General features: G+C 40.7%; 1 protein-coding gene across 1 annotated transcript in view; it reads left to right on the top strand.

Annotated features, from left to right (window-relative positions):
- TRPM1 (transient receptor potential cation channel subfamily M member 1) overlaps window positions 1–20925 on the top strand; it is an 88632-nt gene extending 67707 nt beyond the window's left edge. Inside the window, exons 21-27 of the mRNA XM_036878709.2 lie at window positions 183–434; window positions 1531–1705; window positions 3372–3392; window positions 4134–4278; window positions 5214–5416; window positions 6062–6194; window positions 17828–20925. Of these exons, the coding sequence (XP_036734604.2) occupies window positions 183–434; window positions 1531–1705; window positions 3372–3392; window positions 4134–4278; window positions 5214–5416; window positions 6062–6194; window positions 17828–19067 (2169 nt within the window). The 3' untranslated portion in view covers window positions 19068–20925. The remainder of the gene's footprint in view (window positions 1–182; window positions 435–1530; window positions 1706–3371; window positions 3393–4133; window positions 4279–5213; window positions 5417–6061; window positions 6195–17827) is intronic.
- Window positions 20926–21834: the final 909 nt, after the last annotated feature.

Here is a 21834-nt window from a genome sequence, read left to right as displayed (position 1 = left end):
ATGGAATTTCCCTTTCTAGATTATCTTTCTCTGCCTGCGAAGATTAGTGTTTAGAGGTCTTACGCGGGAAAGGGAACCAGATGCCCTGGAATGTCCCACCAGTCCCATGTTTCCAAGACCCTGTGACAATGAGGCTTCCGACGCAGCACTCCCTGTCTATGGCTCTTTGCATTGGTTTTCAGATCGTCATGTCAGAACCAGGCAAACTCAGCCAGAAAATAAAAGTCTGGCTTCAGGAATACTGGAACATCACAGATCTCATGGCCATTTCCACGTTCATGATTGGAGCCATCCTTCGCCTCCAGAAGCAGCCGTACATGGGTTACGGCCGAGTGATCTACTGTGTGGATATCATCTTCTGGTACATCCGAGTCCTGGACATCTTTGGTGTCAACAAGTATCTGGGGCCCTATGTGATGATGATTGGAAAGATGGTTAGTACTGACACCCCATGAGCAACTAGAGATGGCATTCGAGGCTGTGGTTGGGACCTAAGAACAGGCTTTGGGCGTGGCTGCCTTAGATTTCATTTGGTCTTGCCTGTGCAGTTGGTTTCTTACGGGAAATATGTTTTGTTTTAAGATACATGGTTCTCCTACATGTTAATTACTTAACGAACTTGGGAAACATGAGTTGAGGGCGTACTGTATACATATATACATATACACATACCTATATTGGCAATGACCTGATTGATAACCTCCTAACATGTAGTAGAAGCCAGAACAAACGGGGCCCAGGGTCATTCCCCTACCCATATTCCGGACAGTCTTCAGCTCATGTGCCCTGGCCTGGGGTGGACACAGGAACTTCATGTAATTAGGCCAAGACAAAGCCATGGCAGCATTTCCTCCAGAAGAGGTCACAGAATATGAAACTAAAGATGACCCAGCAGACTATCCTTACACCACCTAAAATATCTTCAACATAAGACTGGTCCCAGAAGAAAGGAAGTTTAGGAATAACTCTTTCTAGGCAAGTGGCTTTGAATGTAGGGGTATATGATCTAACTTATTCCAGCAAGGGCTCCCATCTTTGGGGAATGTTCAAAATCAGGAATGATACCAGCTCAGTAACCACCATAGCAAGAGCATTGCTCATTGTGACAATTCAGTATTTGTATAATGAATGAACAACGTTGTGTACTCTCGATTCACTATACTGTTACTTCCTTAGGTATTGCCTCCTCGTACTCCTTAGTTTCCCTTGCAGATTCCCAGATTTTCCCATACTTCTTCCCTTTCTCCATTCACAGCTTTATTTGCTAGAGGAATATTTGCTTATGGGCAACAGTAGAGGAGAAGGAAGGTGAAGCACAGGAGATAAGGGTAGCAATGTTCTAGAATAACATGCATTGTCAGCACTAACACGCACACCAGCAGCCCACAGATGGGGCTGAGGGAGGGAAAGAAAGGGGCTTTCTTCATCCTAATTAGCACTCATGATGTCTTTGGGGAGAGCAAAATAATGAACTAGGCAAACCTGGCCCATGAAGTAAGATAGCAAGAGACATGTTTTTTCTCTATTCAGATGATTGACATGCTGTATTTCGTGGTCATCATGCTGGTTGTGCTGATGAGTTTCGGGGTGGCCCGTCAAGCCATTCTGCACCCAGATGAGGAGCCCTCATGGAAACTGGCCCGAAACATCTTCTATATGCCCTACTGGATGATCTACGGAGAAGTGTTTGCAGACCAGATCGACCGTAAGAATAGAATTCATAGTAAGATTCTCTCCCCTGCTTCTGAGGCAGATGATCGGCTACAAATTAATGGAAGTGTGTTATAATGGAAGCTCCTAACAAATGGAAACTTGTTCATCTGGAAATGAAGTATTTTTTTATTCTGCCATAGTAACAAATTATTTTCTGAAGGAATAAGGCAGATTATGAAGTGTAGACTTTGAAACATCAGTCATTTCTTCTACCCTAAAAACCATTAACTAAAATTCTGAGAGTCTCACATCCCTTTAGCTGGACCTGGCAAATATCCTAGCACGTGATGTAGTCCCAATGGCAATAGCCTAATTTTTCTTCATCTTAAAAATTCTCTTTCCACCCCAAGGTAGAGCTAGTAGTGTTATTCTAATAGAATGGGATAGTGAGCACCACAGTGTTTCTGGTACCTTGTGTCATCCTTTCCCTCAGGCCACCAAAGCCCAGTTTCCACATAACTATCAACTTCCACGTCATTCCTGGTGCTGATTTTTTTTATCGAGAGTGCACTATGTTAGGGACTATGTTTATCAAGTCTGTACACACAACATCAAGAGTGCGGTTGTTTTTTGTTTCTTGTTTACCAACAACAATCTAGATGTAAGCAGAATAAATGAGGCCCAATCTTGCATGGATTTCTGGAGGATTGTAGACCCAGGTCCTCCCCAGGCTGAGCTGGTGGGTCATAGAGTCTCTTGTGTTGCAGAGAAAAGGGAAGCCCAAATGTTCTTACACCTATTTCACCCAGTTACTGCACCACCAGTGAAAGAGGCTCTTCAGTCCCATTTTCAAATCTGGGCCAGTATTTCCATTTGCATGTTGTGCTGTCATAAAGCATCAGGCACAGGAACATGTCTGCATCTTGGTAACATAAGGCCTTGAACATCCCCCCCTGGTAGGAAACGTAGGGATTGCCACTAGGTTAGACTGATAACTAGTTCACACAATGCCTTCCTCCAGCTTTTATAACATGATTGGGAACACATTATCACAGTCAATTACTGAATATGTTTGTAGCTTGGCAAACCAGAGCATTAACATCTAATTTGGTTTCAAAAGAACATTAACTTACGTAAGCATGTATTCATGCTCAAAGTCCCTGGATGTGGACATAAATTGTAATATTTTTATTGTGCTGCTTTTTAAAAAAATTAGATTGGGTAATGAGGCAAACTTATGGCTGTTTTCAATAACACAGTTAAATGTATGTTTTTGACCCTTGATCTGATTATTCCATAATAGTTTTGTATTTCTTTGTGCTTATGAGGTGTTTGCATTGGGACACAGGAAATGCTTGATTGGTGAACCTGTACATCACAATGATCATCTGCCTGTAGCCTCGTGTCTTTTCACAGTGCTTTTAACTAGTGAGCTTTTGCTATTGTTTATAACATATGGTAAAAAAGAAAGCTAATGAAATATATGTAGATATATATTTCCTAGAATTAATAATGTGTACAATTTTTCTAAATAGATCACTGTTTCCAAGTGTGAATCTGTTAGCTCCAAGCTTGAATAGTTGGTTCTTCTGGAAGAAAAAAGTTCTAGTGTTGTTAATCATTTGTTTTACTTTTCTCTCAACTGTCATCTTCTTTTCTTTCCTTCCTTCCTGTCTCAACTGAAACAAATAAAATCCTGATTTCCAATCACTATATAGTCTACGCCATGGAAATTAACCGTAAGTTTACACAGAGTTGATGACTGTAGTCCATGAAATGTGTGTATTAATTAGTCTCTTCCTTGGCTAGTCTTATACTGGTTTCAAATCTCTTGTTTTCTGGTGTCAATACTTCTTTAAACAGTAAGTAAGTAAAAAGTAAGTAGACCATAAGTGCATGGAAATTGCTTCACTAATGACTGTTGGGATCATCTTATTTTTTTCTTCAAAACGTAGGCCCCATATGATCAAAGTGACATTTCAATGAGCAGAGAGAGAAAAGACAATTTTTCAAACAAGGCATCAGAACACTTGAATAATGATTTGAGGGCAGATGGAATCCTTACCTCTCAGCCCATAATGAAATTAATTTCCAAGTTAATGTGAAACCAAGAAGACAACCTAAGCTAATATTAAATAATTAGGCACAATAACTTTCCAATGGATAACAGTAAAGAAAGAAACCATAAAGATCTGTCTGCTTAAAAATTAGGAACCTCTGTATATTAAAAACACAATAAAGAAATGGGAAATGTTTACAAATATGACAATTTAAGAATGATTATCTCTGAGTGCAGAAATGAGTTTCTCACCTTCTTTGTATATGAGTTGATATTTTTTCGCATGGACAATGACTGCTTATGAAATCAGGAAAAAAAAGCATATTCGGACAGAAAGAGGTCACTTAATTATATATGGAAGTTATTTATTCTTTTCATTCTGTGTAAAAAGCAAGCACAGAAACACAAACTTTTGTTTCAGCTCCTTGCGGTGACAACCAGTATGATGAGGAAGGCAAGCGGCTCCCTCCCTGCATCCCGGGCGCCTGGCTCACACCTGCCATCATGGCCTGCTACCTGCTGGTCGCCAACATCCTGCTGGTGAACCTGCTCATCGCGGTTTTCAAGTGTGTGTCGCAGCTGATGACCATGTGATTATGACTTCACAGATTTTCAGTGTAATCTCAGAAATCGCCCATGATGCCAGGAATTGACACAGAATTTCACTAGGGCTTTTAAATGTGTAAAATTTTGTTCAAACTTAATCAGCACTGATGTGTGATGAATCAAGAGTCAAGAGTTCACTAATTTAAGTTTAATCTTGGTTAGTAGTTTAACACTTAGGCACATATTTTAATCTAATGAAAATACTTTCTTAGATGAAAGTCTCCTGACGTAGAGGAGATTGGATCACATTGCGTCTTGAATCCAGTATCAGAGGTGCAGAAAGCAATGTTAATTTCATAAGCTGTGACAATTACTATAATATTACATAAAATTTTTCTTATCATTTACAGAACAAAAGATAAAATGGCCTGGGAAAGAAATGGCTTAAATTATAAAATCAAGTTTCTTGTAAAACTTGCTTCTTTGGGCATGTGTTGACTGTCTTAATAAACACTTAATAAATGTCAGAAGAAAGTATCTTAGCTTCTAAAATGAAAAATATGAGGGAAAAATCCTTCACAGAAAGATGTAAACTTATTGTTGACCAGGACATTAGAGAGAATCTGGTTCAGACTCTTGTTTGACTGTATTGAAAGTTGAAATACTTCAAAATGCTTAGTTGAATGGCTCAGAACTTTAAATATATGAAATAAAATTTCAGAAGCATTAGTCAGTAGACTGTGGTGTGGGTTTTCAGGAAAACAATAGGTAGCAATTTCAATACTCTTAATTCTTAATTATTTATACAAGTAAATTGTCCTTGAGTGTAGATCTAGGAGTCAATACTGAACTTGCGCTGAAAGGCCATTTTCATTTCAGTGTAACTCTGATTGTCCTGGGAAATCACCATAAAAAGTAATATAACAAACTAAAAATGGATTTTTTTTTTTTAAAGCAATACCTTCTTTGAAGTAAAGTCAATATCCAATCAAGTGTGGAAATTTCAGCGGTACCAGTTGATTATGACGTTTCATGACCGGCCAGTCCTACCTCCACCCATGATCATTTTAAGCCATATCTACATAATTGTCATGCGTCTTCGTGGGCGTTGTAGGAAGAAAAGAGAAGTGGACCAAGACGAAAAGGATCGTGGGCTGAGTATGTGCAGGGCTCCTTCGTTTCTATCTCGGGCTAATTTCAGAAGAGTGTTCTAACTGGACTCCTGGAAATCTCATTAAACTACCTCAGTGTGTGAAAACACAGCATTCTCGTCTGACTGGCTTTCTTTGAAAAAATGCTTCTCATTTTGAGTTGATTTCATTCTAGTTTTGTTAATTTACTAGTAATCAGTGTTATCAAAAACCTGCTCATGAAGAGATCAGACATTGAGTACTTGAAAATAACTCTTCTATATAAATTCAGTGTTCCTTTTAATGTTTTAATGTTTCAATGATTTGTTGCATCTAAAGAGGATGGGAAAATAATGCGGTACCCTCGACTATCCATAAAACACAAGCAAAAGGTTTTCCAGAAAATGGTACTTGGTTTCGTTTTCCAAATAGCTGTCATTTTGTGTTTTTTGTGTGTGTTAAAAAGTGAGCCATTTTGCTCCAGCAGAAAGATGCTTGCTGCCTAGTACAGCCTGTCTTTGTGTCATAAACAATTGGAGCAGTCAGAGAACTGCCTACATGCGACAAAGAAGGGAGCTTAATTCAGGCTGGGGCAGTGAAATTCGCAATGACGCCTAAATTGATTCTTTGAGGATCGCTTTCCCACGCGGTGAACGTGTCTCCCCCCACACAGAGCTGTTTCTCAGCGAGGAGGAGCTGAAGAGGCTGCACGAGTTCGAGGAGCAGTGCGTGCAGGAGCACTTCCGGGCGAAGGAGGACGAGCAGCAGTCGTCCAGCGATGAGCGCATCCGTGTCACCAGCGAGAGGTGCGCCCCGCGCGTCCGCCACCCAGGGCCCCGGGCCGGGGGTTTGCGGGGGCCCCCTACCCCACTCTGAGGCAGATGCCAAAGTTCATTTAAACATGCACTCTGAGTTCTCTTGTTTACTCAAACTTTGGGTCTTTACGTGTTTTCCCCAAAAACAGTGTGAAAGTTCTAGATGATGATGTATATATTGTATATGGAAGTGAATGATGACATTTTTTTCAAATACTCCAGGCCAAAACCAAACCACATCAAAACCAAAATAACCCCAAGCAGCTCTTGCGCACCCCTAAAGTGGGAACTTTACCACAATACCTCGTGTTACCCGGGAGTAAACAGTCAGCTGCAGGGCGCCTGTAACTGCCCGGGAAGCCCCTTCTCCCTGCTCTTGACACGGTGTTGCCCTTGCGGAGGGGGGTCTTCCGCTAGGGACTGTCTTCCTCGCCCTGCTTTATGCTCTTGCGCTTTCTGAAGGCCTTTCCCAACCGCACAGAACAGAGGTAAGGGCTCTCCTCTATGCTTCCAGGAGACCAAGAATCACAGGAGGGGCAGAAGTGTCTGTCCCCACGAGGGCAGAAGCCTCTAAACGAGGCCAGGGCCTGTATTTCAGACACTTTTATACCCTCGGTCCCAGCAACAGCAGCATCATCCATGCAGTAGTGCTTAAAAAATGTAGAATGAATGAAAGCATGTGTGCATGATAAATGAGCAACCAAAGGCAGGTCAGAGACAGGTGGAATTTTCCAGACTTCACGGCATTGCTCTTCCTGCAGCCAGGAAAGAGGAATCAGCAAAGAGTAGATGGGAACAGTAAAACTTCACTGTCTATATTTTTTTAATCACGTAATTTTTAAGAACCTTTATCACTGAATAAAAGCAGTTGAAGCTTATTAAAGATTGTGATAATTGGTAAAACACTGCTCCCAAGAGTTTAAGCAGCAATGTGGAGAGAAGGATGAGCATGGAGAAGTGATGCTAAGCCTAAGGGGATTCTGGGGCATCATTGTATCCTTGAGTACACAGAATTAACATTTCTTGATACAGATCCATATGTATATTGATAAGTATAAAAACATAGAAGGACTTCAAAAGAATACTTATTTCAGCAGACCATTCCCAATGAAAGGCCCCAACGATTACATAACAGTATTCACGATACACCTTGAAGTCTCCCTGGTGAATGTTCAGGCCACTGACACCTCAGCCCACAAGAGAGACCAGGCCCAGGCAGTTACAGGTCTGAGCCATCTCCGCTCCTAGACCTGGTCACCTTGCAAACCAATCATCCAAACTCGAAGGCTATCTGCACCGACTTTTGGCCTGAATAAGGAATATTTCTATAAAACTTTTAAACATCTCTTGGCTATTTTCATAGTAAGCACTAAAGTTTTCCAGATGTAAAAATTATTTCCTCGTGAGAAAGATAAGCTATTCCCATCTTGATCTAAAATTTCCACTTTTTAATTAGACATTAACTTGAATTTAACCACAGCCAGTAATTTACAATGGAAATTGTGTTTTGTTTCACTCTACCTCTTCCCCCTTCTCCCTTCCCCGAGCATTGTTCAGATTTTTACCATTCTCGGACCAAGGCCCCCAAGAATGTGCTTATCAGGTCACTAACCTAATTGCATTTTCCTCTTGGGGCTCTGAGCACACGTAATAGGAATGAAAGTGTGCCAGGCAATAAAAACATGCTACTTCCTGTTTCCCTTGGCTGAGTCCTCCGTGAGTGACGGGAGCACATTCCTGCCCCTCCGGTTTCTTGGTTGACCCTTTCTAGGCTGCATCATAAGTGAATGCCAGAGGCAAAAAGAGGAGGATGTTTGGGGAGAAGGTAGTTTTCCTTCACTCTTAACCAGGACAGCCGAGAAGCAAGGAAGAACATTGAAGGATGGAAATAAAATTTTAGCTCTTTTTACCTAACTTTTGGTACCAGTAATTGCTTTTAAAATTAATTTTTGACTACTTAGATGTTTCTGCCATTTCTTTAATCTTCTTCATATATTGGGTTGTTTTTATTTTCTGCATCACCATTTGATGCTGTCCCTGTTTTTCATTCAGCTGTTCATCACTGGCACCAGTCAGTCAGTAGGGTCTGGTTAGAGGTGAGTGTGAAAGGTGCCCTTGGTGGCCTTCCTGGCTTCCCCATTCTCCGGGCATCTTTCAAAAGCTGGGCCAGTAATTTGCATGACTCAGTCTTAAAACGGGTATACACACCTGTTGTGCTCCTCCACATGGGATATTTTGAGGGCATAGGTGCAGAACCCAAGTTCATGGCTTTCCCCTAATGCTTGGGAAGTTATATATAAAATTGTCATAATTTGGCCATTTATAGTTATCATATAACTTCAACATTTTGTAAGATCCAACATTTAGTCCTTCAATGAGAAATTTACAATATGTGTCAGGTTTAGGTTAACCCAGCACTGCAGGCAGGCACCAAAGCCCCACCCAATGTGCCCACTTAGCTGTCTCAGGGCACTTCCCTCATGGTTTTCCTCCCAAACCTGGGCATCCTCTCCTGTGCTCTGGGCCCTGGGAGTGGCCCACCAGCCATCTCATTCAGCAAGACAGACACTGGCCACTCATTTTGACGCCTTCCTCTTCTTCACTTAGAGTCATCAAGTTCTTTCTACTTGCTTTGTGAATAAATAGGGTCCACCCACCTCCTTCCTTCTCTACCACCAGCACGCTAGTACAACCTACCGCTACTTTCCAATGGGATTCCCACAGGAGTCCCAGATCTGAGCTCTCTGTATCCGTCACTGCTCTTTCGATCCATTTTGCACTCCACAGACTCTAGTCAGGGCCTGTGTCCCAGCCCATGAGCTCTCTGTAAAGGCCCCTCAGTGGCTCCCACCACACACAGGCCCACAAAGCCCTGGACTATCCTCCCCTCACGCTCAGCACTCTCCTGACCTTCCTTTCTTTCCTCAGAGGCACCACTTCCTTCCTGCCACAGGGCCTCTGCACATGCCGTTGCCTCTGCCTACTAATCCTTTGGACCTCTGCTTAAATGCCAAGTCCTCAAAGAAAACTTCTCTGACCACCTCACACCTGAGACTAGGGCCCATCTCCCCATAGCAGAAGCTAGATTTTGGAGCAAATGGGCGACTCCAAGGTGTATCTCCTGGCCTGAAAGCAAATTTCTATCTTATTCTCGATGAGTTCCCTCCTGCAATATCAAGTAGGATGTCAACTATGTTCCTTCTGGGTTCAAAACTTTAGTTTTACTCTTAGGAACCAGGAACCATCTCAATATGCAAGTGATTCTTCTACCCAAACCTGTCAGGAAGAATCATTAGTATCAGCAACCCCAGAACAAGCATTTGTGTTGGGAGATGTGGTCTCTTGGCTTCAAGGGCTGATATCAGATAACCGAGAGGCCTGGCAGGAGGAGAACATTTTATTAATTCCTACCAGCACAACCAAGGTAGAACTCATCAGCCTAAATATTCTAATCTCATTGTATCAGGTTACTAACTGGTGACATGTATCCTTATCAATTGGAGTTTGAAGGGCATCTCTGTCTCTTGCCAATCCAATCCTTTGGTGGTCTGGCATCTCTTATCTCCAGTTTACAAGTTCAAGAGCAATCTAGCTGGAAAGAATCTCCTCTAAAATTTTGTCAGAGATTCGACTTCCTTTATTCAAACAATGAGAATTATGTAATCCAATATGTTTTCCTTTTTTACATGGCTTCAAGGAAGCTCAGGACCAAACTTAATATTTAATTAGAACAAAGATATTGTTGTAGGCTTCTAGAATATGTAGCATACATTTCCTCCTATTCAATATTTCCCATTCCATTCCATTCCATAAATTTTATTTTATACATCTGAATTTCAAAGCATGCAAGCTATATCATAAATGATACATTTAAATGCAATTGGTCCAGTACTTACAGATCTATGGGTCTTAGAATAGCCAAACCTATACTAGTAGGTTTGGATTCCCCCAAAACCTTCAGGGTTAAGTGGTTTCTTCTCATATTTGTGGATGTGGAGTAAGGTGTTAGGTTTCCTCTAAGTTTGATTGGAAATCAGCAGTTGTCAACCTTGAAATCTTCCTATTTAGCATCCTCTTCCCAAATGACCAGGAAGAGAAGATGCTGGTAACATAGGCTTTAGCAAAATAAGGAGAGAAATTAGACAGTAATGAGAAGAGGACCTGAAAGAGAGATCAGTCTTAGAAAGGAGGCTGGTGATTCCTCTGATGCAGAGAAGGTCACAGAAAGTCAGACATGCAGTGATAGGGAGGTGTATTGGGAAGATAGCTTCTGAATGTCTTAATCTTATAAATCAATAGGAGCCAGAGTTTCTTGAATGATGGGGAAGAAGTTAAATGCTGGGGTTTTAGAGTGCCTAATAAATGACCATCTTGTTCCTTACCTGATTTTGAAAGCCAGTTCAGGACAGATATCAGCCAGAGAGAGAAAAAATATCACTTTTATTAGTAATAAATGTGCTTGTGCTAAAGAGTGTGGTTCAGTGTTTGCCAAATACATGCCCCAGAACTGGATGTATCCACTCAGCCCCAGGCAGCACTAGCCACCCACAAGCTGATCTTCTCACCAGCACTCAGCCTCCCACTAAGCTTACCATGTGAACAAGACAAACTGGGAACCCACGCTCCATGTAGGCAGCTGGCTTCCAGAGAGAGAGAGAGAGAGAGAGAGAGAGAGAGAGAGAGAGAGAGAGAGAGAGAGAAAAGCATGCTCCAACTAGAAAAATCAATCCTCCTCAAGATCAAGAAACCAACCAAAAATTTAGTCCTCCTCAAGAATAAAGAAAAGGCTGGAGAAAGACCAGGAGTTTTGTACTAATGTGAAGTCCAGACATATAGGAAGAAACAATATAAGAATGGGGATAAAGTACCCCAGGAACATTAGAGAAGTGACGCAATAGGGAGGATTCAAGGGGAAATATGGTAGGAAAGGAATTAGCCAAGAGATTGCCCAGCAGGAGTAAGAAGGACCTGAAGGAATAACAATACTTTGCATTGGGCCAAGTCAATGTGGCTCTCAGGACCTTCATCAGTGACTCCACAGCCCAAAGGCAAGGATGTTGAAAGTGAGTGATATGTAGGGCATAGAAAAAGGGAGGCTGAAGGGGACCTATGCTCCCAAGAACCAGTCAATGGGGATGCCACAATGATATGATGTTTGCAAATGGCAGCATAAACATAGTACATTGCCTCCAAGCACCATGTATCCTTGGTCAGCCATGGAGTTTCTAGATGAAGGGTAAAGGCTGACACTATTATGTTGAAAGTAAGGGAGAAAGAACTTAGGATATTAATAAGAGCTTCACTGAGTAGCTGACTACAGAGTCTGGCCTGAACAGGAAATGGAACACAGCCTGAAAAGGCTAATGACTTAGATGCTTTGAACTCTAGAACCCAAGGAGGTCTGAAGTGCGGCCATTTTGGGGTATATACATGATGCACATAGAGCCAGAATCCTAAGCAGCTTAGTGTCCTTTTAGGAACTCTTCAGTATTTTTCTTATTGAAAAGAAGATTTAACACTTAAATTTGTTCTTTGTTTAGTCTTTCACATACTAAAAACTCTTTAAGAGAGCACAACCAGGCTCTGCCCTGGGTAGTGTTCCCTATAATTATGAACTTAAGAGGCGGCCCTATATGAAGAAGTACATGGAAATTAAAATAGTGGATATAAAATTTGGACTGGATTAGACAAGTTTATGATCTATAGTTCTGAAAAAAATTACAGGGTAGGAATTTACTTAGAACTCAATATAGAATACCAGGAGATCTTGATGCACGGGTTTCTTCAAGTATGAACTGGACCTCGTTGTTCCACTGGCATTATGTTCTTATGTTCACATTTAGCTCTATCATTAAGGAAATGTTCCCGTACAGTTTATAAGATGCCTTGCAGGTGAAGGGTAATAGTTGCATATGAAAGGATGACTGTACTTACAGCAAGTTTTAGTAACTGGTTCACTGCAGAACTCCAAATGTCTAAGCTCTGTCCTTAGGAAAGACACACAGGGACTTTTACCATGAAAACCTGAATTTGGACCTTTTATTTAATAGTAAGAGTCTATGAAAGTCCAATACAGTTATGCCATAGATAAGTATTCTCTTATTATTACAAAAGTTCCACAGAAACCCCCATAAACCAATCTCTACTAATCTCTGAATCAAAGAAATCTCAGGGGGCAAACACAGCTATTATTCATCAAGTCTAATTAAGTAACTTAGGTTCTGGGCTCTTAGCCTATGATTTTAGCAGGACATACATGTGAAGCAGTAAAGGGCATGGCAAATATTTTCATAAATCAAGTTTAAATTCTATTCAAAGACAGTCTGTTTAATTTGGGCACAGCCAGTTTATAGATTTTATTTGGTTCTAGTTTCCTTTGATATGAATGTATGGCGAAGGCTAACCCCCAGGAAGTGTTCTTATGGCCTGCCAGGTGAAAAAATCATGTGTTTAGTGATTAGAAAAATAGCCTTAATGCCCTTTTCAAAAATATTCTAAATGGAAGAATCTTTGCTGTGAAGTAAATGCTACCACAGTGTGTGAATTAAAAATCTAGGGAAGCTACTTATGTGAACTGTAAGAAAACACCAAACACAGAAATAGTTCCAGAAGCCATCAGTTCAAACGGGGGGAAATGGATAGATGTAGATTTGAAAAGGAATCAGTACCCCAGTGTGTAAGAACATGCATTTCTATCACAAAATTACTTACCATCCAAAGAAATGGTCCCTTTGAGTCAAATACTAGTCATTCTAGGAAAACAGTTGTGAATGATTTAAGTAAATGATTTGAAATACTCAAAAGAGAACAGCAGTTTGTAAAATTAATATCATTTTGAAAAAGGTTTATGTTATAGTAAACAACACAGTTGTGTTAATCTAATTAAATCATACCTGAAGCCAGGGTAGCAACATAATTTTATATACAATGGCCCGGTCCCTGGCATCACCGCAACAGCTCTCATTCCTCTGGTTCCTCCACAAACAGCCGAGGTAGCTACAAGCTCTACAACAGGCTTCCTCAAACAGGTCATCAAATGCCTTGGTAGCTGGGGTCCTCAAGTTTTTTCATTTTGATGATGACGGCATGTTTGTGAAGGGTATGAGCAAATTTAAGGATGAAGAATAAGAAGAGGCAGAAAGGGAGGGTGGGGGCCAGATTCTGAAGAGCTTTGAATGTGCATAAAAAACAGAAATCATCATAGGAGGAGAGGGGCTGCTATCAAATTGGAAGGGAAAACCCGAAGGTGCACTGACATGGCACTTGATACTGAGAAAGTGGTTAACTGCGCAGATCATAGACTGCGATTGCCGGTGGGGATAACCATGTTTCCTTTTAACACACTCCTTGGTACCCAACCCTGTTTTATTGCCAATTTTATTATTTGGCTTTTATCTTAAGCGTGATGAGAAGCTGCTACTGTTTTTAAGCAAGGAGTTGTGTATTTGTGTTACCATTTTGGATTGCAGTGAGAAGTCATACAAATGAAATCATTTATCTTTAAATATTACATGAGGGGATTCTGAGACCTCATCCTGCTTATTCTGTTCCTGCTTATTGTTACCCTGCTGAGTCAGTGGCAGGAGGTCTAGTGGCCTGGGAGATCTCTACCTATTCATCGGAACCAAGAAGGTGGGGCCAGCCCTTGCTTTTTCCTCTCTCTGTTCTCCTGCCACTTGGCCCTGCAGGTAGGCATAATTGTGGAAGCTCAGGGAGAGCAGATTAATTAACGTTTCTGATTTCTGATTGGAAGATGGAAAGAAAAAGCTCCAGGGAACTGGGAATACCAGAGAAACTGCAGAGAGCGAGGAACTTGTGAAAGTAACCCTACAGAGTCGTTGATGAACTCCAGAGCTCACCTTCCATCTATGTGTGCGTGTGTGTGTGTGTGTGTGTGTGTGTGTGTATGTGCATGGTTCTGCTCCTTAACAGCATACCAAAAGCACTGACTGAAATGAAACAAACAAAAAATGGTAGAGTAAGGAACTCTGGGATCCCATCCCTTCAGTAAAGCAACAACAAAATTGGCAAAACTTTCAGAATCAAAAGGCTATAGTAATGAAGACAGTGTGGTATTGGTGAAGGGACAAATACATCTGAAAATGGAACAGAATAGAGTCCAGAAGTAGACTCACCCAAATATGGCCAATGGACTTTTTTCCAATAGAGAATAAATTGTCTTTTCAAAAAATGGTGTTATAACAATTAGACATTTGCATGCGAAAATCAGCCCTCGACACATATAAAAACTAAAAATGGATCATATCTCAATGTAAAACATAAACCATAAAACCTTTAGGAGGAAACACAGGAGAAAATCTTCATGACCTGGGATTAGAATTCTTAAACATGGTACCAAAAGCAAGATATATAAACAAAAAATGTGATTAACTGGATTTCATCAAATTGAAAAACTTGCTCTCCAAAAGACACTGCTATGAGAAGAAACAGGCTACAGACAGGAAGAAAATGTGTGAATCACATATCTGACATAGGACTTGTGTACAGAATACCTAAGGAACTCTCAAAACTTAACAAGGAGGGAAACACCCAATAAAAAATGGGCAAAAGATGTTAGAATGGACACACCAGAGAGGACATAGTTTGGCAAATAAGCACATGAAAAGCTGTTAACATGATTAGCTATTAATGAGATGCAAATTAAAAACCATGATGAGATACCTTTACATACATATTATGGTAGCTAAAAGAAAAACATACTGACAATACCAAGTGCCAACATGAACACTGAGCAACTGGACCTCTCATACGCTGCTGGTGGGACCATAAAGCGGTACAACCACTCTGAAAAATGGTTTGGCAGTTTCTTAGGAAGTTAAACATACACTTACTGTATGAACGAGCAGTCGACTCCTAGGTATTTTTCCTAGAGAAATGAAAACCTATTGGTTCAGCCACTGTGGAAAACAGTAAAGAGGTTCCTCAAAATGTTTTAAATAGAACTACCAAATGATCCAGCAATTCCACTCCTGGGCACATACCCGAAGGAAATGAAAACAGGATATTGAAGAGGTATCTGCACTCCCATGTTCACAGCAGCATTTCATTCAGTGCTGAAGGAAAGCAGAAGACCTAGAAAGCTAAGAGAGCTCGCGTCTTGCTGTGAGCTCTGTCACAATGAGATTTCCTTTGTGTTTTCCTGCCACTCACTGTGTAAACAGATACGGGACTCTTGTCAAGCTGTTTCCTAGAAAGCCGGTCTTTCCCCATCTGAAACAGTCATTCTTTGTAGGGATGTCAAGGTTTCTAAAACACGTTCAAGTGGGAAGTCACAAAACATGTCTAGCATGGGAGACAGCTCATCATTCATCATTCGTGCTAATCATTTCAGATATGAGTGAACTTAAACTCATCTGTTTCTTTCTCCTTTGACACCTGCTACAAAGACTCAGGACAACATCCCTTGATTCTGCACAGGCATTTATAATTCGCAGCTGTTTGTGAGCTTGAAATAAGTATCTGACAATTCTTCTTAACCTAAGCCACATCATGAAGTATTGTTTCCTCCACAGCTTCAACAAAGGCAGTGGGGATGGAAGATTTAAGAGACACTTGAAGAGGAGTCCACAGAGCTTGATAACCTACTCAATGCAGGGGGAAGGAGGACAGAGAGGGGAGGGAGAGGGAAGAGAGTAAGTGTAAGTGAGCCTAAGGAATCAAATGACTTTGAGGTTTCCTTTTCACAAATGAGTGGCAGGCACTGCTCTTATCTGAATTAGGTAATACAGGAAAAACATAGGCAGGGAATTCTAAAAGATTAGGGAGGGCTGAGACTTACTCCATTTTACCAGCTTATTTATTTTTAGAAGTTTGCATAAGTGCATTATCTCTTAATGTAGTGTTTGTCAAAGGATCTCAAGTGGGAATGTTACAGAGGTAATGTGGTTTTTAACACAAAAGGAATCAACAGGGGTGACAGATTTGAAGTAAGCAAGGAGACAGTAATGACATTTAACAGAGAAAGCCTTACTAGGAAGTAATGGAAAATTAATAGCGAAAAGTTCTTCTGTTTGTCCCTGAAATGCAGGAGGAGAACCTTAGAACCTGTAGTATCTATGGTAGGGAAGCTTTAAAAGAAGGAAGTCGGGAATGACTTCTCATACAGGATGAATTCGGTCCTCCTGGTGGCAAATTTCCAGGAAGCCAGACCCTTCCTGCTCAAATGATGCGGTTTCCTAGGGGGCATATAAATAGTCTTCTCCTCACAAAAGAATTAAGAATAGGAGCCAAGGACCTCCCTCACATCCGAGCACAGCTGTCAATGTGGCAGGCAGAAGCACAGCATTAAGAAAAGCCATTTGGGAAAAAAGTAGGGCAAGGTAGCAGCGGGGAGATGTAGCAGAGTAAGAACAGTGCTCAGGAAGCGGGTAAGAGGGAAAGAAGCAAGAGGAACAGGTGAGGGAATTGATAAGGATATGTAGAGATGGCAGCAAAGACTTCCAAGAAACAGACTCAGTGCAAAGTGGGTGACCCTAGAGACTGCCTGTACATTTCTAAGAAAAGACAGAAGGTTGGAAGAAAAGCAAAGCATGACAGAATCAGACCAAAGCGCTTGCCTTCACATAGGGGTGAACTTGCCAGAACAGACCACTGCACTGCCAGTGACTCCCAGCTGGGAGACATCACTCCCGCTGACCCACCATCCCACGGACAGGTTCAACCTTCAGAAGGCTGCCCTAGGTCCTGGGCATACCTTGCTGCCTTTCAGAGTTAAATTTCATGAGCCAATTGAAAGAATTCATACTGTACTTATTCTTGAAATATAAAACATAGTCTATAGAACAGATTTTAGTTTCATAAGCTGTTGCCTAATCTCCTAGGAATTAAAAAAATCCAAAAGTAGATATTTATAATCTGCTATGATCTTTGTTTTTACAACCCCATGAAGGGAATACTAGTTATTTGAATATAATGACCATTTAAAGTTCTGGTATTCTTGAGACAATTAAATGACCTCTTGTCCCTTAAATAAACCATCTAATAATCTGAACTTTTATTGACAATTCGTCTTCTGAATTCCCCTGAACTTCAAATAAGGATTTTAATTAATTTATTTTATCATCATAACCATTCACTGCCAACACCTATAGTCAAAACTCAAAAAATTTTTAAGTGCCAGTATCTTCCTTTATTATCAGAGGCGATGTGATGTACCAGCTAAGAGAGAAAAGCTGGAGCAACACTGTGTGTATTCAAACCCAGCTGCACTGCTTACCAGCTGTGTGGCATTGGGCAAATTACTTATATTCTCCGTGACCTGATTTCCTGATGACGATAATAGTGCCTACCTCATAGACCTGCTGTGAGGATTCAACAAGCCCAGAATAGTAACTCAGTGAGTATTTATAAATGAATATATAAAGCACTTAGAGTAATGATTGGTAAATAGTAAGCACTGTATGTTTCACCTGTGGTTCTATTATTTTCTGATGCTCCTCACAGTTATTTTTAGTAGTTATATAAGGAGTGTAGGGAGTTTGAAAATATGGCCAATGAGCTCTGTGATTCTCAAAACTGAAAAATCTTATGACAATAATGTTATATTTTTTTAATAATATTTGGTTAATCTCAGCCTAAAAAATCTATCCCTTTGTGTTCCTCAGAGTTGAAAATATGTCAATGAGGTTGGAAGAAATCAACGAGAGAGAGAATTTTATGAAAACATCCCTACAGACTGTTGACCTTCGACTTTCTCAACTAGAAGAATTATCTACCAGAATGGTGAATGCACTTGAAAATCTTGCAGGAATTGACAAATCTGACCTCATACAGACACGGTCCCGAGCTTCTTCTGAATGTGAGGTGACTTACCTTCTAAGGCAAAGCAGCATAAACAGCGCCGATGGCTGCAGCATGTGTGAGGAAGCACCTCTCCCCACGCCCCCAGGGACAGGATTCAGGAAGAATGCCTGTTCCTTCCAAATGAAGGAAAACAAGGAACTGAAAACACATCTGGCACCAGAGCTTCAGGGCAGCATCCACCGTTCATCCCACATGGGCGCATCGGCAACACCAGAGTGCAGTCGGCTTGCATTAGACAATGTAAAGAATGCATCGGAGCCCAAATTAGGTCCAGATACTGGGATTTCAGCCGAAGATGATGGAAGACACGCAGACTCTAAAAGAGAAGAAACAGTTTCCCCAAGTTTAAATCAAACAAATGTTGTGGATGGACAGAACAAATCAGATTTCCAAAAGCCTCAGCTAACAGTGGAAGCAACAAAGGTAGAAGGCACTGTTTCCTGTCCCCCAGAAGAAACGAAAATGACACGCTATTACCCTGATGAAACGTCCAAGGCTCGTAAAACACTGAAGTCCAGAAGCTTTGTATATTCTCGTGGAAGAAAGCTGGTCAGTGGGGTTAGCAACTGGAGTGCAGAGTACAGTTCAGTGTTGGACCAGGCATGCCCCTCTGCAGTTCAACAGTGGACGACAGAATGGAAATATGAAGTTCAAAAGATTATACGTTCTCGAAGTACAGATATCCCTTTCGTTGCCTCGGAAGCTGCAATGCAAGCTGAGCATAAAGAGCAATTTACAGATACTGAAGAAGAAAACTCTGTTTCTGAAACAACCCCTCAAATTTCCCATTTACCTCTCGCTGTTATTGAGAGAACTGAGAAGGAAAACTTACTCTCTGTTAAATCAGCCCAAACTTTGGGATTCCCAGCTTTAAGGTCAAAAAGTTTACACGGCCCACCTAGAAATGCTAAAGCCATTCAGGGCAAATTAGACAGAACTGGTCATGCCTGCAGTGCAAGTAACTTAGTAGTTGTGTCTGGAATTACAACAGAAGAACACAAGGTTAAGCAAGAGAAAACTTCCGCGGAAACTGAATGCTAATGTGTTTTGTTTCTTTAGTTTTTAAGTCAAAACCACTGATGAGTACCATCTTGGTCATTGAAACATCATCAATTTCTGGAATAGTTTTCATTAAAAAATGTTTGGCAATTTGGAGTCATGATTAATTTTAATTTTCATGCTAAACAAAGTAATATTTTGCTAGGGAATGTTAGTAAACTTAGTATTTTTAGTTGGAGTTGGATCAAATGAAAGTGACAAATACTCCAATTGAGATAAGCTTAATTAGGACACAAGATTCTACCACCTCTTTTATTCCTGAGGGCTACCAAATAGCCTAAGAAATGCCTTTGGGTGCCATCAATACGTTACTTAGGGAGTAAGCAACCGTGTGAGAGAGAAACTGAGGAGAAAGGAAACATGAAAAAGGGGGAGGGCTGGAAAGAAAAATGAAAATTATCAGGTACAAGAAGAGAGAAGCAGAAAGAAGCCATAATTATCATATTTTTATGGGTTTTTTTTGTTTTATCTTTTAATGTCTTACATTTTAAAATTCCATGAGGAGATAAAAGGCACACGATTATATGAGAGATCACACTGTGATAGTTTGCAGTACCAAGAATTTTGTTCATGTGTAAAAATAAAGAAGCCAGTATGTATATTCCTGTTGTCATATAGTCCCTGATAGCAAATACAAATGTACCTCTGTCTATGAGAAGATTGTGCAAAGCTACGGCTAAAACGTATAGGACACATGGTCAAGGTGGGAACTGCCAAGACCCACAGAGACTGTTATGGCTGAGAACACAGGGTGCCCTGCTTCAGCTTGTAAGTGCCAAGCCGCGTGCTAGTGCTGGGCCCCCATGCCGGGTCAGATCCACTCTCTAGGAACCCCTAAGGCCATCCTACTGCCACTGTTCTTGACTCTACAAAAAAGGGCAGAGAGGGTAGGAAGGGATCTGCCCTGGCTAGAACAGAAGCCACCGACATTCACAGATATTAGAGTCGACCCCTGGGCCCTCACCTTTCCCCCAAGGGCCCCTCTTGTGAGGTCTCAGGGGGTCTCTGCAGCACTCAGAGAAGACCAGCCTCATGCCTGGAGTTAATGACAGCTATTACTTCAGTGAAGGGCCTCACTCCCATAAAGAACCACTGAGTCGAGTATCCAGGAGTTGTTGCTCACAGGTGGTGGGTAGGGGGTAAATCAGGTAGAAACGGAGATGATCACAAAAAAGGAGACCATTACACCCATTCTCATCCGAGGTTCAGACTGACACATCACCATAAATTGGCAAGAGAGGAGAGAGAGAGACTAAGAGACAGAGAGACTGATTCCCTGCAGCTCTGCCAAAAGTAGTGACCAGAGATAATTAACACCCGAATGAGACTGAGATTTTAATAGTCGAGTCAGTTCCTGAACTGGGCTCAATTTATCAAAAGGTACTGGTATACCATTGCATGGTTGACAGGGCTTTGAAATTTAATAAATGATTAGAGTAATTTAATAAATAAAATTATTGCTTATTTGTATATTTCTACATTGAGACTATTTGATCAGTTCCACTACATGAATTATTTGGTCAAATGATTAACCCACTACATTTTACCTGATTCCTAAATCTTTCCTGTTGGTGCCGAGAAAACTCTCAACCCTTTGTCACAGCCTAGAAAAAAGATTTCTCAGAATAAACTGGGGAACTTAGTACAGCTCAACAGAACAGGTCTGAAGAAGGCAAAGCTTCTCTCCGGAATTCTCTCCACTCATTACACGGCCCCTCTTTTCTGAGGTCTCTCCCACCTTCCCTCAGGTCTGGGGCCTGAATCCATTCCCATAAATCCTGCTGAGACACCTGTCTCCTGTCAAGGTGTTGGCTCCGAGGGATGCAAATTTTTTCAGAAGATATTTGCCCTATAGACCCAAATGAGTCCATTCTTCATGGTGGAATTTCAGAATCTTTCACACCTGAAATCATACCAGATAACTATGTACTCTATTGACTCAGTGCCACTCAAATACTGAATGTTTTGTACGGCACTGTGCCAGGCTGCTTATTATTATATTATTGCTGTTATCCCAGTGTCATTCAGTTTTGCTATATACGGGGAACTGACTGTTAGGAACTAATATCCAATCTGATCAACTAGCCATATCTAATACATTCAAATAGGAACATTGTGTATATCCAAGTCATTTAGTATGAAATTCTCTTAGTAAATAAATTAGAAGTGTGTTTCTGTTCTATATAAAACATAATAAGTAACATATTAAAAGGCTTTTATTCTTATATTCCAAAAACTCTGACACACTCATAAATGGTATGATATTTGATATAAACTTAAAGTAAGCCCTGTTTTACTTCAGTCAAGGTGAATTGAGAATTGACTATCAAAAGACCTCATTATAAGTTACTCTCTCCTTCGAGACTATCTGATTGATTATCTGAATATATATTTCATCACCATGAGACTCCTATAGATTTCCATAATTTGGGTTTCAAAATTTTAAAATTAAACTCTTAGTGTTGTCACAGGGTTATTCCATATCAAAAATGCATTTTGCTGAATATACATTGGAAATAAAGAGAAATGAAGTCATCATCCTACTGTCTCCCACATAAAAAACAGACTATTTTAAAGGAAACTTTGATTGTAAAATAAAACAGGCACAGAAAATCACACAAAACAAATATGACTTAATTCTAAGATGAACATCCTTATAACCACCACCCATATTAACATAATTCACCAGCCACTCTAGCAGTTTCAGAAATTCCAATCTCCTGGCAAAAAAAAAAAAAAAAAAGAAAAA

Source organism: Manis pentadactyla, chromosome 18, assembly GCF_030020395.1.
Source record: "Manis pentadactyla isolate mManPen7 chromosome 18, mManPen7.hap1, whole genome shotgun sequence".
NCBI lineage: Eukaryota > Metazoa > Chordata > Mammalia > Pholidota > Manidae > Manis > Manis pentadactyla.
The sequence above is the reverse complement of the archived record's forward strand: the minus strand, read 5'-3'. Positions and strand labels throughout refer to the sequence as shown.